This window comes from Bos javanicus, chromosome 2, assembly GCF_032452875.1.
Source record: "Bos javanicus breed banteng chromosome 2, ARS-OSU_banteng_1.0, whole genome shotgun sequence".
NCBI lineage: Eukaryota > Metazoa > Chordata > Mammalia > Artiodactyla > Bovidae > Bos > Bos javanicus.
In genome coordinates this window covers 118,358,251-118,378,653 of record NC_083869.1, presented here as the reverse complement: position 1 = coordinate 118,378,653, position 20,403 = coordinate 118,358,251, and the positions used below count along the sequence as shown (strand labels likewise).

Below are 20,403 nucleotides of genomic sequence, written 5' to 3'. Positions count from 1 at the left end.
GAGTGAAATTGCTGAGTCATATTGTATTTTTAGTTTTTTGAGGAAGTTCCATATTGTTTTCTACAACGGCTGCACCAATTTACATCAGCAATATAGGAAGGCTCCCTTTTCTCTACATCCCCACCAACATGTGTTATTTGCCTTTTTGATGATAGATACTCAGTGGAGAGTCCACATGGATAAAACTATGCTCTTGTGGAAGGGCCAGAATAGATGGAATCTACTTAGAGAATAATCGAGGGTGTAGTGGAAGAACACCCTGGGCTTAAGGAAGACCTGAACCTTAAAGAGCTCACCCTGTGCTACTTACAACTACCGTAAAGAGACTTTCACCCAAACTCTCTTTGGAAAACACTGAAATTTAAAATGATAAAACTTTATAGGAATTTATAATGATATTGTGACGGTTAATTTTAAGTGTCAAACTGGAGGGATTGGGAGGATAAGACTACTATTTTACGTTAAATTGGTGAAATTTGAGTAAGCAGTTTGCCCTACATAATGTGAGCTGGGCCTCATGCAATCAGTTGAAGGCCTGAATAAAACAAAAAGACCAACCTCCTTGACTAAGAAGGAATTCTCCAGCTGACTCCTTTCAGAGACTCTGCAGGGTCTCTGGGCTGCTGGCCCATAGCAGACTTCGGACTTGCTGGCCTCCATTATTGTGTGAGACAATTCCTTATTAATAGATCTCTCTCTCTTTACACACACACACACACACACACATACACACAATACAGCCTATTGGTTCTGTTTCTCTGAAGAATTCTGACAAATACACATCATCAAAAAAAAAGTTACAAAGAAATAAAAAATAAACTGAGATAATACTACAGAATCTACCACTGAACTGAAAGTCTTCTTAGTTAATAACAAATAGAAGAAATCTCTGGAAGGTATAAGAGAAATAAACCACTCCCATCTGTAACTGCAGAGGCAGGAATGGCATTCCACATCATAACATTAGGTCAAAGACTTTTATCTGATAAAGTTTCAATTAAATGTTGAGAATATGTCGTTCTCTTTGGTCTAATATAGAGGTGTGTATGAATATTCAAAACTAGGACAGGGTTGTTCTGTATCTTAACCTGTCTGTGGAAGTGTTATATGCACTAAGAACTATAAGAGCTCTGGATTTCAGACATAACCACATCTCTGAGAAGTAATTTTAGTACTCGAAAAGCTTTGTAATTCTGATTCTTGCTTGATAAATTGTTTCCCTTGCTGATAATTTCTTAATCCACTTCTTGGTGTTGCTAAAAGGTACATAGACTCATAGGATATTTTTTATCCCACTGTAAGAGGGTCACTGGAATTTCCCATTCTCCAAATACACATCATGATAGAAAAAAATCCATTTCTTCATTGAATTCCTTAAAAAATGAAAAAGACTTCTGGTTAAAGATAGTTGATTGAAAACAAGTGCTTTTCCTCCTCTCTCGCTAGAGAGTCCTATAAAACATTAGTAAAGGAATTAAAGTCATGATGACTAAGATAAAAGGATTAGATGGGATACTTAAACCAAAGTCTGAAAAAGTGGTCAGAACGTTCATCACTATTACTGGTGGTGGATGCTCCCAGGGGTCAGAGAGAGGCCTAGTGTGCCTTAGAGGCCCCTGGGGAGGTAGAGCAGGCAGTGAAGAAGACACAAGAATGAAAACAGAGGGGTTGTTTGAAAGGAGAAAATATAAATCAATGTGCTCCCTTACTCCTCCCTGACCCCGACACAGAACTTCTCCATCTAGGCAGGAGACTAGAGGTTCCTTCTTAAGGAAACTGCAAATGACTCAGGGAAAAAACTTCTTCGCCTTTGGCCATTTGGGATCCACCCAGAAAAGCCACAAGTTTTCAAGCCCATCTCATTAAATGGAGTCCCAAGCTAGCTTATCAGTGCCTTGCCCTTAAGAATGAACAATTATAGACCACAGCCGTTCATGGAAACCAACAGCATGAAAGGGTGGGACCAAGATGATCAGAGAGCAAAAATTACTCCAGCATAAATAGAAATGTTACAGGAAACAGAGTTTCTTTAAAAAATACACAGAAGAGATGATATTATGTCCAGGATGCCAAGAAGAAAAGACCAGAAAATAAGATAATGGGCCTGGAAATTTTAAAAGATTACTGAATTTTTTTTTTTTTTTAAAGTTTAACTCAAATGATCATAAAATAAAGACAACAGAATTTTTCCAGAACATAGCTGGAAAAAAATTGTAAAGGAGAAAGGGAAAGCAAATTTGAAACATCTGACTGTCTAAAATAGTTATGCTAGTGTGTAGATTCAGAATTAAAAGGAAATGAGTAAAACATATATGCCCTGTTCAGTCATTCGTGTGTGAAATGTGAAGGAAAAATAGCTGTACATAGGCTCAGAAAACACATCACTCGCGCGCGCTCTGTGTTGGTCACACAGTCTTCAGTGTTCAATATTCTGTGTGTGTGTGCTTAGTTGCTCAGTCGTGTCCAGCTTTTTGTGACCCCATGGACAGTAGTAGCCTGCCAGTCTCCTCTGTCCATGGAATTCTAGGCAAGATACTGGAGTGTGTTGTCACGCCCTCCTCCAGGGGATCTTCCCAACCCAGGGATCGAACCCAGGTCTCCTGCATTGCAGGCGGATTCTGTACCATCAGAGCCACCAGGGAAGCCCTCAAAGTTCTTTCCTTCTGGGCAAAGGTAGGGTTGCACCTTCTTGCCTTCTTGTGCTGATGGGTGTCACTTTGGAGAGGAATTCGGAGCCAGCACGTGAGTCGTGCTCACCGTACCTCAGCTTGCTGTGATGGCTGTCATTTCAGATGGTGGCTCTCCACCAGTCGGAGACAGTCCAGGATGAGGAGTCCCTGAAGCAGCCAGGGACCCGTGAGATTTTTAGAACTGTCTGTTCCAAAGGAATGTGCTGTGGTGCTTAGTCGCTCAGTCGTGTCCCATGCTTTGCAACCCTTTGGACTGTAGCCCACCAGGCTCCTTGATCCATGGGATTTTTTTCAGGCAAGAATGCTAGAGTGGGTCAGTATTTCCTCTTCTACGGGATCTTCCCAACCCAGGGATCGAACCTGCATCTCCTATGGCTCTTGTGTTGCAGGCGGATTCTTTACCCACTAAGCCACTGGGGAAGCTCATTACAATACAATAATCTACTCCAATCTTACTGACACATGGTCTGGGACAAATTATTTGCTGATGTTTATAATAAGAGAATCAGGAAATCAATACCAGCAAGTTCTGTTATACAAGAAGTGGAAGGCATTACTAAAAACAGCTAAAATACTAATGTCTGAAAACTGTAAATTTCATTTGAAAACAGAAAGTACATCTCAAAATTATTTTACAACAGTAATTCTCAAAGTGTGATCTGGGGACCCTGGGGATTTTGTGCAAAACCCTTTCAGGTGTCATCAAAGCCAAAACTATTTTCATATAAGATGTTATTTACCCTTTTTTCTCTCATCCTCTTACAAATGTATAGTAAATTTTTCCAGAGAATACATGGCCAGTGGTATCACAAGAGATTGAATGAAGAAGCAGATAGGAGAATCAAGCTGTTCTCTACAGAATCAGCTATTAGATTTGCAAAAATGTGAACATCGCTAATCTCACCAGTTTATTTTAGAAGACATAGTTATTTTTCATAAAATACGTCATTTATGTTAGCAAGTAATGAGTTCTCACCATCATTATTATTATTAAATGAATGAGTAAATAAATATATTTAATTGTCCAAAGTTCTACTTTCTCATACAGTAAATATTAATAGGTATAATCTACATGAGCAAAAGCTAATTCTTTGGAATTCCTAATAATATTTCAGAATATAGAGGGTTCAAAAACAAAAAAAATTTCAGAAGACCTATTCTAGAAAGAGAGGATATATATTGCATATAGTAATAAACGCAGTAAACTTACACTAAACTTAGAGTAAACTTAATAAAAAACTTCAGAGTATATTAAAAATTTTAACAAACCAAATATGGGCAAGTTAAAAAACTGTGTTAAATTATTTATTTCAAAGACACTAAACTCAAATGGGCTGGCTTCACATTTGATGTGTTGAATTAGAGAAACATATACTTGAGAATTAATTAGAAATCATAAGGGTAACAAATAGAATGAAAATGAGACTATAAATCTTACAAAAGATAAAAGTAAAGAAAACATACAGTGTTTCTTAAATGGAGAAAAATGGAGAAGCATTAGATATTAAAAGTTCCCTCAAAATTTATAAGCAAGAAGATATGCGTCATTTTATGTAGATGAAATTTTCATCTGTCAAAGATACAATTTAGCTGTGATACAACTACCAAAGATACAACAACAACAAAGTGACATTAAAAATGTTAAAAGTAAAAAAATGGGCAAGTGACTAATAGTAAAGAATTGCAAACAAGACAGAGAGCAAAATTCACAATATCTGTATTTTAATAACATTTAAGACTACCAATGGGCAAATCTTTCAAGGTTGTTAAAAATTTTTACTTTAAATTTTCAACTCCACAAGTGTATTTTAAAAGATATATGGGATATAAGTTTTTAAAATTGCAAAATATATGTATTAATAACTTGGTCATAAACACAAGAACATACCAAATATTGGGCCCTGAATTGATCTAAATAAATAATAATAAGGAGATATTAAATAGGTTGCATGTTCTGGCTATAAGATAATATTACAATAGAACCATAATTTTAATATAAAAGTTTTAAGGAAAAAAATCTAAGTTGTAGTGGTTTTAAAAGTTCAATTTTTGGTTTCAGTTCTAACAATGCAAAGACCTAAGAAGTCATCACTGACATCCTTACAAAAAGAAAAAAGCTAAACAACCTGAATATCAATGCATTTCATGTACACACAGGAAAACTGAAGTGATAGGGCAAACTGTCACCCCCAAAACTGATTGATAGACAAATCCAGGGAATTACAGATGAAATCAGCTATCTGGAATAGAAGCCACTTAGAGTCATAGACCACAGAAACACTTAAATGGTAAGTTTAAATGGAGACTGAATGTGGATTTACATGAGAATGAGAAACTCCTGGGGACCCAGGGGAAGGGCAATTACCTCAAAATCCAGCTCCTTCTAGGCTTCTATATCATTTAATGGAGTGAGGAAAGAGAAAATATCTAAGAAGTCGTTCTAAAAATTACAGTCTAGGAACACAGTTCCTCTACAAGATTGGAATTTAATCATAAGACTAAAGAATGTTTTCTCTGTACCTTACCTCTTCATCAAGAGGGCTCCAGTATAATAATAAGTGAGGATTATACCAGACCACCTGATCTGCCTCTTGAGAAATTTGTATGCAGGTCAGGAAGCAACAGTTAGAACTGGACATGGAACAACAGAATGGTTCCAAATAGGAAAAGGAGTTCATCAAGGCTGTATATTGTCACCCTGTTTATTTAACTTATATGCAGAGTACATCATGAGAAACACTGGACTGGAAGAAACACAAGCTGGAATCAAGATTGCCGGGAGAAATATCAATAACCTCAGATATGCAGATGACACCACCCTTATGGCAGAAAGTGAAGAGGAACTCAAAAGCCTCTTGATGAAAGTGAAAGTGGAGAGTGAAAAAGTTGGCTTAAAGCTGAACATTCAGAAAACGAAGATCATGGCATCCGGTCCCACCACTTCATGGGAAATAGATGGGGAAACAGTGGAAACAGTGTCAGACTTTATTTTTCTGGGCTCCAAAATCACTGCAGATGGTGACTGCAGCCATGAAATTAAAAGATGCTTACTCCTTGGAAGGAAAGCTATGACCAACCTAGATAGCATATTCAAAAGCAGAGACATTACTTTGCTAACAAAGGTCCATCTAGTCAAGGCTATGGTTTTTCCTGTGGTCATGTATGGATGTGAGAGTTGGACTGTGAAGAAGGCTGAGCACCAAAGAATTGATGCTTTTGAACTGTGGTGTTGGAGAAGACTCTTGAGAGTCCCTTGGACTGCAAGGAGATCAGCCATTCTGAAGGAGATCAGCCCTGGGATTTCTTTGGAAGGAATGATGCTAAAGCTGAAACTCTAGTACTTTGGCCACCTCATGCAAAGAGTTGACTCATTGGAAAAGACTCTGATGCTGGGAGGGATTGGGGGCAAGAGGAGAAGGGGACAACAGAGGATGAGATGGCTGGATGGCATCACTGACTCGATGGACGTGAGTCTGAGTGAACTCTGGGAGTTGGTGATGGACAGGGAGGGCTGGCGTGCTGCAATTCATGGGGTTGCAAAGAGTCGGACACGACTGAGCGACTGATCTGATCTGATAGCTGAAAGAGCTGAAAGGCTCTATTTAATAAATTCTTCGGGAAATACAAAGAAAATAGGAGAGACAAAATATGTTCATGTATAGCACCAAACAAGAAGCAATATAGCTTAATTCAGAGTAGATATGGTTAGTTGTAAATATATATTGCAAACTCTAGGGAAACCAATAAAATGTTCTAAAAGAAGTATATTTGACGGACTAAGAGAGAAGAGAAAATAAAATCACAAAATGCTCTATAAAATGTTCAATTAAACAAACAGGCAGAAAAAGAAAGGGGAAAAAATGGAAGCAAATAAGCACAATGAATAAAAAACAGTTACAAACATGATAGATTTTAATCCAACCACAGGAATAATCACTTTAAATATAAATGGTCTAAATACACCAATTAAAAGACAGAGATTGACAGAGTGAAAAAGTAACACCCAACTATATATTGTCTTTGAGAAAGGAATCTTAAACATAAAACACAGATGGGTTAAAAGTGAAGGGATGAAGAAGTGCCATGCCAGCATTAATCCCAGGAAAGTGGTATTAGCTATACTAATTTCAGAGAAAACCTCAAGTAAGGAAAATTTCAGAGACAAAGGGAAGTATTGTATAAAGAGAAAATTTCTCCAAGAAGAGTTAGTAATCCTTAATGTGTACGCAACTCATCTAAGTAGCATCAAAATACGAGACAAAATTTGATAGAACTACAAGAAGAAATAGACAAATCCACTTCTGTTGTTGGAGAGTTCAATTCCCCTCTTTTAGTAATTGATAGAACAAGGAGGCAGAAAGTAAGTAAAAATATAGTTGACCTGAACAGCACCACCAATCTGATTTACTTGACACTTAAAGACTATTTATTCTACAGTGACAAAATATACACACCACTCATGCTCACCTGAAATATTTACTAAAAGGCACCACATTCTGAGCTGTAAAACTTATCTTAACAAATTAAAAGGAAAATAAATCAGAAAAAATTATATTCTCAGACAGCAATAAAAGTAGAAATAACCTGTAGAAAATATAAAAGTAGAAATATACCTGTGTATTTTGAAAATTCCAGAATACTTAAAGACAAAACAGCCTATTTCTAGAATTAAAGAAGTCTCCAGGGAAATTTAAAATTATTTAGAACAAAATTAAAATGAAAACACACTTTCACAAAAGTTACAGAATGCAGCACAAAGGTGCTTAGAGAAACGTGTGTGGTGTTAAAATGCATATTAGAAGAAAGACCTAAATCAGTAACACAAGCTTCCATCTGAAGAAACTAGAGAAAGAGGAGAAATTTAAGCCTACGTCAAACAGAAGAAATCATAAAAATCAGGTAATAATTAATAACACTGAAACAGGAAAGCAGAAAAAAACCAATGAAACCAGAAGCTAATTTTTTTAATCAATACAATTGATAAACTTCTATCTAGACTAATAAGAAAATGATGGCAGAAATTACCAATATCAAAAACAAAACAGGGCTCATCACTATTAACCCTGTGAACATTGAAAGGATAATAAAGAAATAATACTACAGATTACGCTGTCCCTACAAATTTGATAAAATGGGCAAACCTTGAAACAAACTGCCGAAGCTCACACAAAGAGATAGCTCATCTGAACAGGTCTGTATCTATTAAAGGAACTGAATCAATAAATAATAGCCTTCCAAAAAAGAAAGCACCAGGCCCAGATGGTATCACTAGTGAATTCTACCAAACCACTTCAACTATAACCTCTTCCAGAAAATAGAAGCAGATGTACCCCCTCCTAGCTCATTCTATGAGATCAGCATTACCCCACCTCAGAGCTTTTCTTTTCCTGCCTGGAAGCCAAAGGCTAGGTGGACTTCAAGCTCCACTGGCTCATTCTCCCATGTCTCAGGAGCAAGTGGGAGCAGGGATGCAGTCAGCCTCCAGGAGAAAGGGCGCTGGGCACTAAGGACCTGGCAGGCTGCACCACAGCAGGTAGAAATGCTGGGGCCCAGCTAGTGCCAGAAATAGCCCCCAGCTTGGCAGCCCAGGTTAGAGGAGTTATGATACACTTTTACATTGCTGAAATTGTTTACCACTAAAAATAGATTGATGGTTGACAATAAGTCTTCTCTTTTTCAAAGACAATTTCCCTCTTTCTCTAGCCCGATGTGTAAAACCTCCCAGAAGAGAAAAGACAGCTGCTCCCTCCCTGCCTGTTTGCATTCATTCGTGTTGAGCCCCATCTACTTTCAGTTCCTCCTAGCGAGTTCCTGAGTTGACTCTCAGACTCAGGGCTCTGACAAAACTGGGACCCCTCACTACCCAGAAACCGCGCAACATTTTTAACAACAGTTGGGCCATCAATTTGGATGTTAATTTTTCTAAAAAGATGCTTCCTGGACAGAATTGTCTTTGGAGGTAGGGATGGAGAAGGCACTGGGGGGAATGAGAGGGCTCAGAGGGCATGAGGACTCACCCAACCTTGCTGCAAGCCTCCGAGGGGCCGGGGAGTTCCAACAGGGCCCACCCAGCTTCATGGCAGTTACAGGGAAATAAGAAGGGAGCATCAGTCAAGGTGTCCTTCAGCTTTCCCCACGGCTAATCCACCGCCATTTGTGAAATCGCCTCCACTCATTAACTGATTGATTTGTCATCTCATTCTGTTTATGCCTGCAGGCTGAGACCGGGTAGGCAGAAACAACGAGCACGGGCGCCAGGACATGCTCTCTCCTTAGGAGAGGCGCAGGACACAGGAGGCCAGGACTAACCTGCAGTTAGAGGGGCTGCCTGCACTTGCCATCTTCTTCTTAGACCATGGAGCCAGCCCCAGATCACTCTTGCTTAGATTTTCATTGCCTCTGTCCTTTCCCGGAGCTGTGACGAGAAAGTCTGCCCATCTATCAGCCCCTTGGGTGCGGCACCTAAAGGATAAAAGCAAAGTGAAACAGCTGAACTGGGTGCCTTCAACACGCTGGTCTTTCCTCCTCCCAGTCTCAGCCCCCAGGGAGGAGGAACAGAGCACCCACAGAAGAGAGGGAACGCCTCGCTCCTGCAAAGAGGAGAGGGCAGGAAGACTCCTTGAACTCAAACAGATCAGACGCGTTTTGAGGTGAAGTGGCACAGTGCTGACTAGGAGGAAGAAACCACGTTTGCTCCTGCCCCCTGCCAAGGTGGCTGTGAGAAGCAAAAAAAGGAAAGTCAGACATTTCAGATTTTCTCATACGCCATACGCCCATGGGCTGACCCGGCACAGTCGTGAGCCTGGATTGGATGAATCAGACCCAGTATTCAGATCCAATATTCAGACCCAGGACTGGAGAGAACCGAAATGCTGGAGAAAATATTCTTCAAAATTTCTGGAAAGCAGCCAGAGGCCAAACAGATCTCTCCCAACTCCTGCAACCAGAAGGAAGTTTGGGCAGAGAAGCCTGATGTGCAATTCTAAGTTTTCTTGAATCTATGGGCACTTTTCAAATGCAGCCAGGAGTGCTTAGGAAAAAAATTGAGCTTCAACTAGTCTCTGAAATCTCAAAGTGACAGGCTTTTCATTGGATGGGAGCAGGGTTTAGAACTAAGACTCCCTACATCTTAAAGGACAAAGTGATGATGCTAGCAACAAGTGTGTTACATTTATGTTTGTACATCATTTTTTCATTTATAGCCAGCTCTCATTTTGTAAAGGATTTGGAGCAACTTTGGAAAAGTTTGATGGAGCTAGTGGTAAAGAACCCACCTGCCAATGCAGGAGACATAAGAGAAGCTGGTTCCATCCCTGGGTCTGGAAGCTGATTCCATCCCTGGGTCTGGAGGAGGGCGTGGCAACCCACTCCAGTTATTCTTGCCTGGAGAATCTCACAGACAGAGGAGCCCAACAGGGTCTCAAAGAGTCAGACAGGATTGAAGCGACTTAACAGGCACTCAGGAAAAGCACACTACATCAGCGTAAAGTTGAAAGATAAAGGAACAGGGGCAAAGCACAGATAAATAAGTAAAACCAGACGAATAGAAATCCAGGCAGGACAATGGGGCAAAGATAGAGGTGAATGGCAGTCAAGGTGTCTGTAGATTCCAGGGTCTTGGTGAGAGTCATGGGCCAAAGTAGGTGAGAACTGGGAACCTCCAAGTAGTGTGTTTCTGAAGTATGTCTCACTGAATCCCAGTGCTTCTGGCTCACTATAGGTATGCTCGAAAATCTGCATAAATATGTTTTCCAAGTATAGGGGGCAGAAGATTTCTACCTCTCTACCCTCGTCTGTTCTCTTTCCCCCAATCAGGTGCCAGGACGTGATGAGCCCAGTGGGCAGGGTCTGTGTGCCTACCAGGTGCTGACATAGCTGGGACTGCCCACCTCTCTCTCTCCCTCACTTTGTTGGGAAAGAGGCTAGTAAACTCTGCCTCTGTCGGGCATCGTTGTCCTTGGTTTTTGAACTCCATTGGGCACAGTGGCCCCAATAAAGTCGGACACAGACTAGAGCAGCTGGCATAAATATGCCGTCTTTTTTGCTTATAAGCACAGGGTCTTTGGTGTTCCTCAGCTGATGGTAGTAAGATTAGGGCTTAGAGGGTATTTCTGCCAAATTTACAAGAAAATTTAACTTGGCAATATTCTGCATTAGCCAGATAATGATAGGAACTTTAGCTTCTGTTTTCCCACTGCCAGTTTTCCTCTGTGTTCACTAGGGAATCAGTGTCTCTAGGATAAGATCAGGGATGTCTGGTGCAAGCCCACTGATGACCATCAGATGGTCCCTGGCTCATAATGGAGGGGTAGCATTGTCTCCTTCTTCTTCCATATGACCTGCGGGATGAGGAGATTCTGACCTGCCTCCTTGCTCTTTTCTCCCACCCAGACTTAGGTCAAGTAGGTGATAATCTTTGAAGGCAAGTTAATACTTTCTTTCTCCCTGAAAAAATGTCTCTCCGTTTTGTTAAGTGTGCTAAGATCTGACATTTGGAATAGGTGTGTAAATTGCAGAGTCCTGATCACAATCCAATGTTATTAGTTAATTTGCTATTAACTTACCGACGTCTACTCATCTTTGAACACTATTGATTTATTTATTTATGTTTTTTTTTATTATTTATTTATGTCTAATTAGGTCAGATAACCCATCTCAGACTGATGACATTTCTGTGAAGATCTGTTGCCCACAATTCACTCTCTGCTACCAGCTTTTTGGGTGTCTCAGTGGTACAGAATCTGACTGTCAAGCAGGAGACATGGGTTTGATCCCTGGATCAGGAGGATCCCCTGAAGTAAGAAATGGCAACCCACTCCAGTATTCTTGCCTGGGAAACCCCATGTACAGAGGAACCTGGTGGACTATAGTCTATGGGTTCAAAAAAGAGTCAGACATGACTTGGCAACTCAAAAGCAACAACCAACTTTTTAATTAGTTGGGATGTGGGGGTACAATTAACCAAAACTGACTCAGACTAACTCAGGCAGAAAATCAATTTCTTAGAAGTATATTGGGTAGCTCAAAGAATTTATAAGAAGGCTGGAGGACTGGAATAAGAAAATAGGCAGTCTAGGCAGTAAGATCCCTAGCCCAGGCCATGTATGTGGCCACTGATTTGACAAATATATTCTTTCCATTCTGATTAAAAAGGGGGATCAGAAACTTTTTATTCTCACAGGACAGATGAGATGATTCATTCACAGCTTTTCTTGAAGTTATATTAACTCACCTGTCCTTTGTTATAACACAGTCAAAACAGATCTGGATCACCTGGCCTCTTAAAGAACATTACACAGATCGATTATCTTGGTGACATGGTGGTGATCAGATGGGATGAGGTGGGGCCACACACCTAAAGAGGAAAAAAATTACTGGCCCTTCAACAACAAGGATGAATCTCAAAAGCACTGTGATTCAAAAGAAGCCAGACATACAAAGGTGCATACTGGGTGTTTCCATTTATGTAAAACTTTAATACAAGCAGAACAAATCTATAGTCAATAGAAAAAGTAGATCAGTGATTACCTGATGCTGGGGTCGGAGAGGAGGGAACTTTCTGGGGTGATAGACTTGGTCTGTATCTTAATTGTGGTTGTAACTCTATTTGTAAACACTCATCATATGCACACCAACAATGGATGTATTTTACACTTCAATAAAATTGAGCTCTTGCCCATGTAGGTTAACCTTGGTTTCAAGGATTCTTAGACCTTAGAACTGTGTTTCCCATTTGTTTTGTTTTCTTTTTTCTGAGGGATAGGACACCATATGTGTCCTGGTAGGGGAACCCATGGACTGAATACATTTGAGCATCAGTGATTTCAGTTCAGTTCAGTTCAGTTCAGTCGCTCAGTGGTGTCCGACTCTTTGCGACCCCATGAACCGCAGCACACCAGGCCTCCCTGTCCATCACCAACTCCTCAAGTTTACTCAAACTCATGTCCATTGAGTCAGTGATGCCATCCAACCATCTCATCCTCTGTCATCCCTTCTCCTCCCGCCTTCAATTTTTCCCAGCATCAAGGTCTTTTCAAATGAGTCAGCTCTTTGCATCAGGTGGCCAAAGTATTGGGGTTTCAGCTTCAACATCAGTCCTTCCAATGAACACCCACGACTGATTTCCTTTAGGATAGACTGGTTGAATCTCCTTGCAGTCCAAGGGACTCTCAAGAGTCTTCTCCAACACCATAGTTCAAAAGCATCAATTCTTGGGTGCTCAGCTTTCTTTATAGTCCAACTCTTACATCCATACATGACTACTGGAAAAATTATAGCCTTGACTAGATGGACCTTTGTTGGCAAAGTAATGTCTCTGCTTTTTAATATGCTGTCTAGGTTGGTCATAACTTTTCTCCCAAGGAGTAAGCAGTGATTTAAAGAAAGTTAAACAGATTCCCACATTAAAGGATTTCTCACAGACCCTACACAACATTGCATATTAGAAATCTTTAACGGGCTGTACAGAGGGGGCATTCCCTGCCTCCCTGGAGGCATCTCCTGGCCCCGACTCTGCCCTAGATCTGGGTTACACACGCTCCCAGCTCCCACCTGCCAGCCTGTTCAAAGACACTTTGGTGCCTGGAGGTCTGCCTGCCACCGCATGATTTCAGTTCATGTTCAGGCTGTCTTTGATTTCAATTTTCTTAGGTAGTAATTTTATCCTGACAAAGTACAGGCATTTCTGAGTCACCTCACCTCTGCTTTGTTTTTTTCCCTTAAATTTGATAATCTCTAGTAAATTTATTCAGTTGTGTCACGATCACCACAATTCAGTTTGGGTACATCTTCATTACTCCAAAAAGTATAGAAGGAAGAGGAGTCCTGGGGAAATATAGAGGTGGGTAGGGAGGCAAACAGACGGCAGATTCCCAGTTCCTGGGGACCCTGGGGCTGACCCCTGGGCCTCCTCCCCTCTGTACCCACCTCCCAGGATGGTACCGATAAGCAGCAATCCTCGCAATCCCCCTCCCCAGCCCCGACAGGCCCAGGAATCTCACCAGTTTCCGGAGGTAGAGGGAGGCTGCGGACACCGAGGCAGCTCCGCAGGATCGGCCCGAGTACTTTCACTTTCCTTTCCTGGAAGCCAGGCCCTCCTCGTGTGTAGCAAAGCAGAGACTTCCTGTTTTGCCGACTGGTATCTCTCTGCCCTTTTCTCAGTCTCCCAGGAGCCACCCCAGACCAGCCCCTGGATCTGGAAGGGGGCACGAACACGTAGCCATCTCAGCATCCAGGTGGGTTTTTGTCTAGTCTGCTTTATTCACTTTGGGTGATTGGCTTTTACCGTTCATGTCCTGGCAGCAGCTGCAGCTGCTGCATAAAACTAAACAATTTCAACTGTGACTCTTTCTTTGTAAAATAGTATTTTCCAAAGAGTCAGAGAGGGGACTGTAGGGTTTAAGAGGAGACAGTTAAAAAGAAGACAAATGATGAGGGGAAGCAAACACAGCTCACTCCTTTATTCCCTAAATTCTAGTTTGTTTTTGTGGTTGGAACTCAAGTTTTGCTCTTCATTGTCCATGAAGGGTGATCCTGCACTCTGCCCCCAACGGGCAGCTCATTCATTATTCACAAGCGACCAGAAGTAGCTGGGAAGCAAGTGGGAAAGAGAAACTCAAGAAAGGATATTTCATTTCTGCTCTAGTGTATTGACTTTTCAATACTTTTTCTTGAAGCACATTCATGATTATTTTCTTGAAATAAATTCCCAGGAATGGAATTTAGGACTCAAGGGGGTATATATTTTAGGGTATTTGGTACTGGTTACTAAATTAATCTCCAGAATGTTGGGACCTGTTTGTATCTGGACCAGGAGTGTCTGTGATTATTGCTTTTATTTGTATCTTGACCAACTTGACAGGCAAAACTTACAAAGTTGTCTTTGCTCACACGGCTCTGATTACTATAGAGTTACCATGTTTTTTACATATTTATTGTGCATTAGACTCAGTTGTCTGTATATGTCTTTTGTCTTGTTTTTCCCTTACTGGATGTTTGTCTTTGCTCATTCATTTTTAAGACCCTTTTACATAATATGCACATGAATACTCATCTATGAGATGCCTGCCATATCTTGCAGTAGTGAGAAATGGCAGGCATCTCATAGATGAGTATTCATCTGACCTTGGTCAGATGAGTTCTGCTTGGCCACCAAATACTTTATGCTAGTTATTTAACCTCTCTGTGCCTCAAGGGCTTCCTTGGCAATCACAACAGATGAAGAGTGAGGAATATGATGGATGTTCTGTTCTGAATGATGTGGTATAATTAGTCATTCAGGCCCCCTTCCTCATCTCAGCAAGTGGTCGTTCTGGTGCTTTCTGGCTCTCTGCTGATCTTTGCAATATCCTTCCCCTACGCAGATGGTGAACAGTTAGTTAGTTCCTTTCCCACTGGTTCTCTATCTTCTAGGATTTCTTCACATTATCCTGATAGCATCTTCTCTTATTTTCTAGTACTGTTGTGATGATTGTTTTTTGCAACATATATTTTTTTTCTGTTAAACTTAACATATTTGGGAATGAGGAGAAAGCGACAGGGGAGCTCAATCTGCCGCTAGGATTAAATACCTAGAAAATCATTGTGCAGGCATGCTCAGTCGTGTCCAACTCTGCGACCCCATGGACTACAACCCACCAGGCTCCTCTATCCATGGAATTTTCCAGGCAAGAATACTGGAGTGGGTTGCCATTTCCTACTCCAGGGGATCTTCCCGACCCAGGGATTGAACTTGAATCTCCTGTGTCTCCATAATTACAGTTCAATTTTCTCTTCGATACAAAGTTGGAAAAAAAGATCTGTGTTCATTTTGTGTTTTTTTTTTTTTAATCTCTAGGTGATTGAATTTTTTGTTACTGCTTCCCTTTTCTCAACAATTTGTCAAGAATATCAAAGCTGCATTTTCTTCCTATTGTAACTTATTGATATTTTGCATGGCCTATAAATGGTCAACTATTGTGATGTCCCACGGCCATGTCTGTTCTGAGATGTGAAATGGACACAGGAAGCACTCGGTACATAGTGGCTCTGTTTATTACCAGCTGCCCCTTCGGGATTCCTGCGTCACATTGTGGGTTACCTTGCCCTCTGTGTTGCTGAGCACTGTCACTGCTTCCTAAGCCCATGAGTCTTTTCAGCAGAGGTGGCTTTGTGGACCGCTAAAGGATGCCTTTGGGACCAGAATGCCTGTCTCCAGATGCCTGTGCAACACAGAGAGTGGCTCCCCTAACTCTGCAAAATCTTTATTCTCCTTTCTTCTTGTGCCCCTTTTGTAGGAGAGACACCATGACTAGGGCCTTGGAAAAGGCTCTTCTTCAGCATTTTATACAACAGAAGCTGGAGATCGCTTATGCCATCAACAAGCCATTTCCCTTCTTTGAAGGCCTCCGAGACAACTTCTTCATCACTGAGAGACTGTACAGGGTGAGTCACTTGGTGCTTTGCCATGGCAACCCACCCCGACCAAGAACGCCCGACCACCGAGGTCTCAAACCACAACACTCCAGAGCTTCTAGATTTGAAAGTTCCAGACTAAAATGGTCGTTACCAGGGAGAGAAGGTGTCCAAGGTAGGGGACTTCAAACTCAGTTCAGTTCAGTTGCTGAGTTGTGTCCGACTCTTTGCGACCCCATGAATTGCAGCACGCCAGGCCTTGTCCATCACCAACTCCCGGAGCCTTCTTCACAGTCCAACTCTCACATCCATACATGACCACTGGAAAAACCATAGCCTTGACTAGATGGACCTTTGTTGGCAAAGTAATGTCTCTGCTTTTGAATATGCTATCTAGGTTGGTCATAACTTTCCTTCCAAGGAGTAAGCGTCTTTTAATTTCATGGCTGCAGTCACCATCTGCAGTGATTTTGGAGCCCCCAAAAATAAAGTCTGACACTGTTTCCACTGTTTCATCATCTATTTCCCATGAAGTGATGGGACCAGATGCCATGATCTTCGTTTTCTGAATGTTGAGTTTTAAGCCAACTTTTTCACTCTACTCTTTCACCTTCATCAAGACGCTTTTGAGTTCCTCTTCACTTTCTGCCATGAGGGTGGTGTCATCTGCATATCTGAGGTTATTGATATTTCTCCCAGCAATCTTGATTCCAGCTTGTGCTTCTTCCAGTCCAGCGTTTCTTGTGATGTACTCTGCATATAAGTTAAATAAGCAGGGTGACAATATACAGCCTTGATGTACTCCTTTTCCTATTTGGAACCAGTCTGTTGTTCCATATCCAGTTCTAACTGTTGTTTCCTGACCTGCATACAAATTTCTCAAGAGGCAGGTCAGGTGGTCTGGAATTCCCATCTCTTTCAGAATTTTCCACAGTTTATTTTGATCCACACAGTCAAAGGCTTTGGCATAGTCAATAAAGCAGAAATAGATGTTTTTCTGGAACTCTCTTGCTTTTTCCATGATCCAGTGGAGGCTGGCAATTTGATCTCTGGTTCCTCTGCCTGTTCTAAAACCAGCTTGAACATCTGGAAGTTCACGGTTCATGTATTGCTGAAGCCTGGCTTGGAGAATTTTGAGCATTACTTAACTAGCGTGTGAGATGAGTGCAATTGTGTGGTAGTTTGAGCATTCTTTGACATTGCCTTTCTTTGGGATTGGAATAAAACTGACCTTTTCCAGTCCTGCGGCCACTGCTGAGTTTTCCAAATTTGCTGGCATATTGAGTGCAGCACTTCCACAGCATCATCTTTCAGGATTTGAAATAGCTCAACTGGAATTCCATCACCTCCACTAGCTTTGTTCCTAGTGATGCTTTCTAAGGCCCACTTGATTTCACATTCCAGGATGTCTGGCTCTAGGTCAGTGATCACATCATCATGATTATCTGGGTCATGAAGATCTTTTCTGTACAGTTCTTCTGTGTATTCTTGCCAGCTCTTCTTAATATCTTCTGCTTCTGTTAGGTCCATACCATTTCTATCCTTTATCGAGCCCTTCCTTGCATGAAATGTTCCCTTGGTATCTCTAATTTTCTTGAAGAGATCTCTAGTCTTTCCCATTCTGTTGTTTTCCTCTATTTCTTTGCATTGATCGCTGAAGAAGGCTTTCTTATCTCTTCTTGCTATTCTTTGGAACTCTGCATTCAGACGCTTATATCTTTCCTTTTCTCCTTTGCTTTTTGCTTCTCTTCTTTTCACAGCTATTTGTAAGGCCTCCCCAGACAGCCATTTTGCTTTTTTGCATTTCTTTCCCATGGGGATGGTCTTAATCCCTGTCTCCTGTACAATGTCACATACCTTAGTCCATAGTTCATCAAGCACTCTATCTATCAGATCTAGTCCCTTAAATCTATTTCTCACTTCTGCTGTATAATCATAAGGGATTTGATTTAGGTCATACCTGAATGGTCTAGTGGTTTTCCCTACTTTCTTCAATTTAAGTCTGAATATGGCAATAAGGAGTTCATGATCTGAGCCACAGTCAGCTCCTGGTCTTGTTTTTGTTGACTGTATAGAGCTTCTCCATCTTTGGCTGCAAAGAATATAATCAATCTGATTTCGGTGTTGACCATCTGGTGATGTCCATGTGTAGAGTCTTCTCTTGTGTTGTTGGGAGAGGGTGTTTGTTATGACCAGTGCATTTTCTTGGCAAAACTCTATTAGTCTTTGCCCTGCTTCATTCCGTATTCCCAGGCCAAATTTGCCTGTTACTCCAGGTGTTTCTTGACTTCCTACTTTTGCATTCCAGTCCCCTATGATGAAAAGGACATCTTTTTTGGGTGTTAGTTCTAAAAGGTCTTGTAGGTCTTCATAAACCGTTCAACTTGAGCTTCTTCAGCGTTACTGGTTGGGGCATAGACTTGGATTACTGTGATGTTGAATGGTTTGCCTTGGAAATGAACAGAAATCATTCTGTTGTTTTTGAGATTGCATCCAAGTACTGTATTTTGAACTCTTTTGTTGACCATGATGGCTACTCCATTTCTTCTGAGGGATTCCTGCCCACAGTAGTAGATATAATGGTCATCTGAATTAAATTCACCCATTCAATTCCATTTTAGTTCGCTGATTCCTAGAATGTCGATGTTCACTCTTGCCATCTCTTGTTTGACCACTTCCAATTTGCCTTGATTCATGGACCTGACATTCCAGGTTCCTATGCAATATTGCTCTTTATAGCATCGAACCTTGCTTCTATCACCAGTCACATGCACAACTGGGTATTGTTTTTGCTTTGGCTCCATCCCTTCATTCTTTTTGGAGTTATTTCTCCACTGATCTCCAGTAGCATATTGGGCACCTCCTGACCTGGGGCGTTAGTTCCTCTTTCAGTATCCTATCATTTTGCCTTTTCATACTGTTCATGGGGTTCTCAAGGCAAGAATACTGAAGTGGTTTGCCATTCCCTTCTCCAGTGGACCACATTCTGTCAAACTAGATGGCTTAAAACAAAGAAATATGTTCTCTCACAGTTCTGAGGTCCAGAAGTCCAAAATCAAGGTGTTGTCAGAGTTGATTCCTTCTCAAGACTCTGAGGGACAATCCATTCCCTGAATTCCTCTGTCGTCTCCTACTGCCGGCACTCTGAGGTGAATCTGGCTTATAGAAACTTCGCTTCACACGTTCTTTCCATTTCTACCCTGCCTTCTCTACTGTGCCTCTCCCTTTTTCTTCTCTTACAAGGACATTTTGTCACTGTGATTTAGGGCCCACCATAATCCAGGATGGTCTCATTTTAAGATTCTTAATTATACCTGCAAAACCCTTTATCCAAACACGGTCTCATTCACAGGTTTCAAGCAGACATATCTTTGGATAGGAGGCATCATTCAATCCATAAAAGTTTCTCACTCAAAGTCCATTCTGATGTGAAGCATGGCAGACAGTGGGAGATATGGTTATGTGGACAAAGTGAGATTCTTTTCATATAATTTGGTTGCTTAAAGCATTTCCTGAGCCCCTAGAGTCTGAGCCCCAGAAAAGTGCTAGCAGTGGTGGGACAATCTTCCCCCAGTCTTGGCCCAGTTGGATCCAACCCCTTTTCAGATCATGATCAGGGTGTCACTGATAGCTTACAATGAATGATGTTGGATTTGTCATCTCCAAAGAAGGAGATTTAGCTTCAGGACCAGGCACCAGGCTTGATCCCTCAAGAGCTTTTGTGTAGCAGAGTTTTATTAAAGTGAAAAAGAACAAAGAAAGCTTCTGACACAGACTTCTGAAGGGGGACGAAGAGTGCCCGGTCCACGACTCTTATCAAGGCCTTATATACTTTTACCAGACCCACTCCTACAACATATATCTTAGATTAACAAAATTAGAACTAACAGTGGAAAGGTCTTACCAGACCCACTCCCACAACATACAGTCTTAAGATAACAAGATAAGTCAGAAGGTTCCTTTTAAGAAGGGGAAACATAAGAATGAAACTAGAACACTTTCTAACACCATACACAAAAATAAACTCAAAATGGATTAAAGATCTAAACATAAGACCAGAAACTATAAAACTCCTAGAGGAGAACATAGGCAAAACACTCTCTGACATACATCACAGCAGGATCCTCTATGACCCACCTCCCAGAATATCGGAAATAAAAGCAAAAATAAACAAATGGGACCTAATTAACCTTAAAAGCTTCTGCACATCAAAGGAAACTATCAGCAAGGTGAAAAGACAGCCTTCAGAGTGGGAGAAAATAATAGCAAATGAAGCAACTGACAAACAACTAATCTCAAAAATATACAAGCAACTCCTACA

General features: G+C 41.1%; 2 protein-coding genes across 30 annotated transcripts in view; one reads left to right on the top strand and one right to left on the bottom strand.

Moving 5' to 3' along the window:
* LOC133230294 (nuclear body protein SP140-like protein) overlaps nt 1-13,781 on the bottom strand; it is an 81,310-nt gene extending 67,529 nt beyond the window's left edge. For 2 of the 24 annotated variants that reach the window (XM_061387612.1, XM_061387622.1), the window contains exon 1: nt 9,000-9,549. In XM_061387612.1, coding sequence (XP_061243596.1) covers nt 9,000-9,031 — 32 coding nt within the window. In that variant the 5' untranslated portion in view covers nt 9,032-9,549. Of the gene's footprint in view, nt 1-8,059; nt 8,393-8,707; nt 8,909-8,999; nt 9,550-13,690 lie in introns of those variants that run through there. The other 22 variants (XM_061387571.1, XM_061387581.1, XM_061387524.1 and 19 more) reach the window with 17 other exon arrangements.
* A 28-nt stretch (nt 13,782-13,809) lies between these two features.
* SP110 (SP110 nuclear body protein) overlaps nt 13,810-20,403 on the top strand; it is a 49,643-nt gene continuing 43,049 nt past the window's right edge. For 4 of the 6 annotated variants that reach the window (XM_061387767.1, XM_061387776.1, XM_061387759.1 and 1 more), the window contains exons 1-2: nt 13,814-13,924; nt 15,965-16,112. In XM_061387767.1, the coding sequence (XP_061243751.1) occupies nt 15,975-16,112 (138 nt within the window). In that variant the 5' untranslated portion in view covers nt 13,814-13,924; nt 15,965-15,974. Of the gene's footprint in view, nt 13,925-15,964; nt 16,113-20,403 lie in introns of all 6 variants that reach the window. The other 2 variants (XM_061387772.1, XM_061387784.1) reach the window with 2 other exon arrangements.